General features: G+C 47.5%; 1 protein-coding gene across 9 annotated transcripts; it reads right to left on the bottom strand.

Moving 5' to 3' along the window:
- Positions 1-887: 887 nt before the first annotated feature.
- Positions 888-6537, bottom strand: TMEM106C (transmembrane protein 106C). 9 transcript variants are annotated; one of them, XR_002735478.1, is made up of 8 exons: positions 6450-6537; positions 5353-5567; positions 4419-4482; positions 3769-3928; positions 3537-3677; positions 3037-3086; positions 1744-2547; positions 888-1624 (listed from the first exon to the last, which is right to left on the bottom strand). XR_002735478.1 is itself a non-coding variant. In XM_023231190.1 (8 exons), exons 2-8 carry the CDS (start codon positions 5537-5539, stop codon positions 1528-1530), a joined length of 753 nt encoding a protein of 250 aa, XP_023086958.1. In that variant the 5' UTR covers positions 5540-5567; positions 6450-6537; the 3' UTR covers positions 888-1527. The 9 variants fall into 9 exon arrangements, 8 of the variants coding, with proteins under 8 accessions (XP_023086958.1, XP_023086959.1, XP_023086953.1 ...); XM_023231190.1 differs by having other exon boundaries at positions 2494-2547; XM_023231191.2 differs by having other exon boundaries at positions 2494-2547; positions 6379-6487.
- Positions 6538-7338: the final 801 nt, after the last annotated feature.

Raw genomic sequence — 7338 nt, 5'->3', positions numbered from 1 at the left:
AGGCATATGGTCACAAAAGAAAAATGTTTCAAAACTGAAGTACCAGTATAAGTATCTTTTTCAAAATTCCATGAAAAATCTGCTATATAGGCTATTTGGAAAATAGGAAAACTAAAGAGCAAATGTAGCAATGTGAACATCTTCATGTGTTTAGGGCATGTTTTGATTAGGGCAACATTCTCAGAAACGGTGCACATTTGTGTAAGTGGTGATATCCCATCATCAATCCACATCAGTCATCACTGTCATGTACACGTGTCACTACATGATCCAGGGCAACATTGAAACTTAACCCTCAACTTCTGGGTTCCTCCGTTATGGTCGAAGTCAGCCCAACAGTCATGAAATTTAGCCTTAATTTGAAGATTCAACACTATACAGATCATTACGCAAATATTGAAAACCAAGCTATGGGAATGGAGACAAAAACTAATATACAACCCCAGCCACCATCTATTGTTGTTAGGGTTTCCTGAGGTCCCTCCCAGTGCTATGGAAAGAGCTAACTTCTGACACCTGACTACTCAAGCTTCTTAACTAGATTCTCTGCCATCCTGGGGCTGAAGCCTAACCTTAGGTGGCAGAGCAGGTGGAGATGACCCAAGAAACTTACAACCTCAAACCAGGATGTCTTATTCAAGACTGAATTCCAACCTCCAGGGGGCACTGAGTGCTCTGTCCTGGAAGGGAACAGGGTAGCCCCGCGCCGCAAGAGGCAGATGGAGGAAAATGAGGCTGCTTGCTGTGACAGGAACTCATGGGAATGGGAGTACAATCAGTACAATCTCTTTCCTCCCATTCCATCCTGACCCACTTGGCAGGGAACTATTCTACGGTTCCTCCAGAGATCCCTACAAAGACACCCAGGCAATCAGAGGAGACACAGATGAATCAAAAGCAGGGTTTATTTTTCTATCAATCCCCAATCCATGTTCCAGCCAATGGATGAAGGGTGAATCAAGCCCCATGTAGACTCTTGGTAAAAACAATTCTAACATTCTAAAAAAAAAAGCCAACACACTTCTTTCTTTTTGAAAAGCTCCCAGGCCTTTGGGAACAGCTGAAACAAATTCACATCCTGAATAGGTCTGTTTTCTCTTAGGTATTCGGATGGTCCCTCTCTGCTGCCACTTCTGCACAGATGAGGCACTGATAATGGCCTGCAGCTCACTCACAGTCCTAACTCCACGTCACCCCATTTGCGGTGATAACCTAGAACCACGTTATGATTTCCATTTATAATGCCCTAAGAACAGCTGAAAAGATCTGTATTAAATTCTGAAAACCTTTATGAGTGCCAACTATTTGCTGGGCACAGGCTAGGCACTGGGCAGTGATTCTGCTGGTTCTGAGAAACATAAGTGGTACCGTAGGGAGGTGTCTCCTCCTAAGTGGCAGGAGGATGTTTGCTGGGAGTTAATTCCTCCTCTGCTTACACCACATGTGGGTAGGTACAGAACTCAGGCCTTGGGAACAGATGCTGTGCTCTCTTCCACAGGTGCTATGTGGAAGAACCAATAACAGTTGTTAAATAGCTGTGGAATTTCCTCCACAATCCACATAGTGATGTGTCTCCAAGGAGCTCTGGGTCATGAGGCCAATGTATGAAATCTTCACTGAAGTTCTAGGGAAAAGAAAACAAAGAAGAATTCATTATGTTTAGGGGATGAAATAAGCCATAAAAATGTCCCAGGAAATTTTTTGCAAGTTCAGGCAACAATACCAGGGGCCCCAGGCACATACCCTCATGGTTATGCAACCAGGAGGCCAAAAAATCTTTCCACATTCACAGAGGTACTGTGCCAGGAGGTGGCCTTCTAAACAAGGGTTCTCAGCTGGGAATGATTTTACCCCACAGGAGACTTCTGGCAATGCCTGAAGACATTCTGGGTTGTTACAACTAAGGGGTGGAGGGTTTACTACTGGGATCTAGTGGGTAGAGGCCACAAATACTGTTAAACATCCTACAATGCACAGAACAGCCTCCTACAACAAAGGGCTGGCCCAAAATGTTCACAGTGCCAAGGCTGAGAAACTCTGCTCTAACCCCTCCTATTTCATGTCTGCAGCAGAGTCTTGTCACTTGCAAATTTAACAGTCATGCTTCCAGAAACAACCCTAAAGATCCATGACATGTGTTAATCTGTGTGGCTAGAGAGGAAGTCTGGTCAGATGCTCAGTGCTTAACATCTTGAGAAAGCTTTTCTGTTCACGACTGTCTCATTTGGATTCTGAGGGGACATTGTGTTTAGTTAAACTAGACCCATTTTATGGAGAAAATGTTTGACTGCTCAGGGTGACTGGTGATTTGTGAAGGGCATGTGGACACCACATCTAGAGAACACCAAGGGTCTACTGTATCTGTGCCTGTGAGGCATTGGGTGTCCCCTCGGGCTAGATGCCTCTGCCCTGTGGCCACACAGGGGCCTCCTGAGCAAAGGCGGTAGGCTCACACGGCCGGCCAGGCCGTCAGGATAGGGAAGAGAGACGCACCGCATGAAGATCACTATGTTGTGCACCAGGATATCAGGTACCGTGCAGAAGAAGCTACCAAACAGCAAATATGGAAACAGTTAGTGTTTTTTGTTTGTTTGTTTGTTTTAAAAAGCCTCAGCAGAAGAGTGCAGAGCTATACTGTCCTGTTGGGGGTGAACCCCCTCCCCCTTCCGACCTCAGTGCTGCCAAGGCTCGTCAGCTCTCAGTCCCTGCCACTGTCGTTTTCATCCTCCCACGGCATCATACCACTTTCTGTTTTTTCAAACCCATCATGTAAGTGCTGGCGCTTGGAACCTTAGTGGCTTAACGTTGTCTTTTAGAAGTTCCAGCATTTCCGTCACATATCAAATAATACATTCTTCCAATACATGCATAATAATAATAATACATTCTTCAAATAAATCTCAATACATCCAAAGCCAGGGAACCTATAGGCCAAAAGCTGACACCTAAGGCAGGACCAGGCCCCAATCAATGAAGTATGACTTTGAATCCCTTTCCTCCAGTAGAGAGCACACACGTAGAGAACAGTGTCCTTACTACACATAGGAAAACGGTCCTCCCATCTCGGCCTTCCCGGTAAAATTCACCTGAAAATAAGATACCAGAGTTGGTCTGTGACCAAGCAGGCTTGACACAGAACAGTGTTATTAGCAATTCAAAGACCTTGGGTCATTTTTCCATCACATACAAAATACTTCCCTGAGATTGTCCCTAATACAGTCTCTGAGCCTCTAATAGATACTGCCAACCTCTTCCCTTTTGAGAGGCCAATGGACCTCAGGCTATAACACTGCTGCTTCTTAATTTATAGCAAATCTTTTTCTCTTACAAATTATTCTGCTCCCCAGATGCTTAAATGCTAGCTGGTTTTTCTCACAATTATTTATAATTACAGGGCCCATCAGGTTTTCCTCACCACCAGTTCCTACAAGTAGAAATGAGAAGACAAAAAGGAAAGTGACACAGCTATGGCATTCCTGCAGCCCCCTACTCTTCCCTCAGGCCTGTGGGGCAAGGTTCCTAAAAGAACAGCATACCAGTTGCTCACTCCGAGGTGGAATAAGAGAGACGTTAGTAGTCACATATGTACCGACCACTGTGTTCATGTACTGAATCTGGCTGGACAAGCTGGTCACTGCCACCGGGTAGAAGTTGGAGTTCCTGATTTTCAGGGTGGCCTACATCAGGGCAAGTCAGGAAACAAGTGTAAGTGTCCTGGGTCCCAGCCTGGCAGGTGTACAACCCAGAGAATGAGACCCTAAGGCTTACCATGATGGTGAGAATTACAAGGGAGTCCTGCTTATTAAATGTGACTTTCACCACTTTGATGCCGTCATCATCCACAAGGACTGAATGTGGAAACAGGAAGAAAACCACCAAACCAGATGCCAGAAGACAAAGCAGGATGGACAGGAGGACGTATTGCTTACTGCAAATGACACAGCACATGACTGACCCAGGCATTCAGATATCAAGGTTCAGTGTGTCAAGATTAAACACAAAACCAGGAAAGAGAAGGGAGTGAAAGGGAAGTTCCAAGAGTCAGGAACCATAAACCAGTCAAGAAGCAGCGAAGCAGGAGAAACCTTTTAAAACTCCTTTGAACACTGTTTGCGCTCTGGGAAGAAAAGCTGAAGAAAGGAGCTATGTGGACAGAGACAGTCCCACACCTCCCAGAACACCCCACTTTCCCAATTTCTTCTAATTCCATTCCTTGACCTTTAAAGTATTTCCAGCTTCAAGTTTCTTTCCCCAGATTGTGATGGGGCAGAGATATCCTGCTTGGGCAAACAGTTATAAGGAAAATGGGGAACTTATAAGAACGTATGTACTTTTCAAAGAATTAACTGGCATTCACACATATAGAAAGAGATTAGGGACAGAAGTAGGTATTAACAGGTGAGAGGCAGGTAACTCACGTTCGCTGAGGGCGCAATCTCTGATCACTGTGTGGGATCAAAGCCACCAACTCATTTACTTGCTCTAGAAAAGAGCCAAACAATTATTTTGTAAATCCCATGTGCTGGCAGTACTTTCCTTCATGTCTCACTTGAGCCTGCCACAACAAATATTCTCCTGGAATGAGACGTTTTTAAAAATACTAGTGAAATTCACATGTTGGGTCTAATGAACAAGAAACAAGAAAGTGCCACAAATTATAAAACATCTCTCAGTGCTGCTAGCGTAGTGACGTGGAAGTTGAAAAACCTGGGATCCTGTTCTGGCTTTACTACACCGGCTTGGCAGAGTCGTTGAATCTCTCAAGGCCATGGTTTCCTCGCCTTTCATATGGAAGCTTTGGAGTAAATTATTTGTAAGGTTCTAACCAGCTCTAAATTTCCGTGATTCTCCAGCTAAACTGTTCAAGATTTTCTGAGGGCCAACTTGTTAATAGTAATAGATGATCCTGTACCAAGGTTGAGTATTTGTCTCTCTCTCCTGACCTGATATATTTTTCTGACCTTAGGCTGTTAAGGATTAGCTGTCCATTTCCTTGAAAAGCAGCTTCCAAGATGGTTTCCCCGCAAAGCTGTCCCAGTCCTTGTGAGTGACAGCGATAAAGAAATGTGCCTGTCAACTAACCCCACAACATAGAGCAAACTGAATATTCCAAACCTCAGGAAAAGAACAAGAGTGGAGGTGAAGAAAAGAAGAAAGGGTTGGAAAAATAAGGAGAGGAAGAGAAGTTGTGGAACTGCCCAAGCGTATTAAGTCAGTTGAACTGGGTCCTGTCCAGGGCACCGTCTCTGACTGTTATGGTATTACTGCCTACAAGAAAAGTTGTCTGGGCAGACAGGAGAACTCCAAAGGTACCTTGGGATTCTCATCAGAGAATCATCCCTCCGTGATCACCTGTTGGAATGTAGCCTGTCCCCTGGCACGTGAGACAGGTGATGCTATCTCTCCCGGTGAATTCCACATATGGGAACTGAGCAATGGCTTCTTCCTGCTCTCGTTCAGCCAGCAAACCGTCCCTGTCATCTTCTTGCTTTCGCCTGCAGGAGGAGGGGCGAGCAGCAGCTGAATGCTGAGACCCCATGGCCGTGATATGGCACTGGTGTCATGTCCTAAGATGAAAAGAGAGAGTGCACGTTAGCGGCCCCAGTGAATCACGACAGAAATCACTTCTTTTTTTTTTTTTCTTTTTTGAGACGGAGTCTCCTCTGTCACCCAGGCTGGAGTGCAGTGGCGAGATCTCGGCTCACTGCAAGCTCCGCCTCCCGGGTTCACGCCATTCTCCTGCCTCAGCCTCCCGAGTAGCTGGGACTACAGGCGCCCGCCACCACGCCCGGCTAATTTTTGTATTTTTAGTAGAGACGGGGTTTCACCGTGTTAGCCAGGATGGTCTCGATCTCCTGACCTCCTGATCCGCCCGCCTCGGCCTCCCAAAGTGCTGGGATTACAGGCGTGAGCCACTGCGCCCGGCCAATCGCTTGTTTCTATAAGAAAATTAAAAACGCAGAAATAACAAGTTGCCGCCCTGGGTGTGGTCCCAACAGCTATACGATTTCCATCGGGACCCCCATTTTGTAGTACTGCTCCCCACTTCCCTCTTATCCGCCACTCACAGCCGGTGGGGGTGGGGAGGAGCAACGGGGCCTGCCTTTCGCGCACCTGCCTCGATCCTCACCGCCCTGGGACTTGGGGCACCCCCACTCCCACCTGGTCCAGCCTCGCCCCTTCCTCTTCACTATTTGTAAGTTCTGTGCCTTCCTCGAGCAACAAACAGGCACCAAATTGATAACGGGCCTTAACGATTCCCATTCTTCTCCACCCCCCAGCCCCAGGAGGCGGGCTCAGGTCACGCCCCCTGGCAAAAAGCGATGCTCTGAGCCCACCAAAGTGGCCCAGGCAGGAGCGAACGCCAGCGTCCCAGACCTGGAGGGCACGAACTCTCAGTAGCTCCTCTCCAGCCGCTCCCGCGACCACCTGCCAGCTTGAGGACTTACCAGCCTCTTCGATAGGCGGAGCGGTACGCACTCAGCGCGCAGGCGCCAAATACCAAGCCCGCTCGGAGATGCCGGAGCGCGCTCGCGCGTGCGCTCTTCGCGGCTCCGGAGGCCTTCCCGTCAACGTCGCCGCTGTCTCGCTCCCTCGGTTCCGGGAGAGGGCGGCAGAGAGCGCCGGAGAGCCGCGAGCCTGGCTGTCCGGCCGGGGTCGTCTGCGGAGTCCGGAGGATGCTCTGCTGTTCGCTAGATAGGCTGGGAAAGGCTCCAGTCAAGTTTCCCGAGCAAAACACTTCTCTGCTGCAAGAGGAGGAAGGTGCTGCCGGCTACCGAAGCCATTCTGAAATATTCTTTAGAGCACAGGAGCTGTGTAGTCGCTGAGGTTACACAGATGCAGAGCATCCAGAGAAACTGCCTTTGCAGAAATTATGAGAAAATTATGACGGTGAAAGAGAGCTGACTTACCCAATTCCACCTTGCTTCTAATCTCCAAGCTGCCCTTGTTCATTCCTGGGCATTGACCAAACTAACTTTGGGAGGAATTTAGTTTACAGTTGAACTTCGAAGCAAAGATAACAGCCCTTTCCCAAAACAAGCCCCCTTCTTGCCTGGGGACCAGACTGCCTTTGTAAGACTAACAAATTAGCCACAAGATTAGAAATTATGGTTTAGGAGTCATCCAGCCAGAGGTCACAAGATTCCAAATCTTCCCAATTGCTCCAAGGGATAACATCACTATTGTAAAATCTAAGATCGGTGCTGGGGATATTTTTCAGACCCTGCATTCTGAGGCACCAGCTGGCAGTACCCAGACCAGTTATCTGGCTCAGCCAGTTCTGCAATCCCACCCAGGATTAGAAGTAAGAAGAACCCACTTAGAACCCCTATGATT

This window comes from Piliocolobus tephrosceles, chromosome 10, assembly GCF_002776525.5.
Source record: "Piliocolobus tephrosceles isolate RC106 chromosome 10, ASM277652v3, whole genome shotgun sequence".
Taxonomy (NCBI): Eukaryota; Metazoa; Chordata; class Mammalia; order Primates; family Cercopithecidae; genus Piliocolobus; species Piliocolobus tephrosceles.
The sequence above is the reverse complement of the archived record's forward strand: the minus strand, read 5'-3'. Positions and strand labels throughout refer to the sequence as shown.

What these genes read in the sequence shown, in the direction of transcription:
- TMEM106C (XM_023231185.1), bottom strand. Translation starts at nt 5,539, where the DNA reads ATGGGGTCTCAGCATTCAGCTGCTGCTCGCCCCTCCTCCTGCAGGCGA. An exon ending in GACAGGCTACATTCCAACAG is followed by an intron (nt 4,483 to 5,352) that starts GTGATCACGGAG and finishes GCTCTTTTCTAG; the next exon opens with AGCAAGTAAATGAGTTGGTG. An exon ending in AGATTGCGCCCTCAGCGAAC is followed by an intron (nt 3,929 to 4,418) that starts GTGAGTTACCTG and finishes TGTCATTTGCAG; the next exon opens with TAAGCAATACGTCCTCCTGT.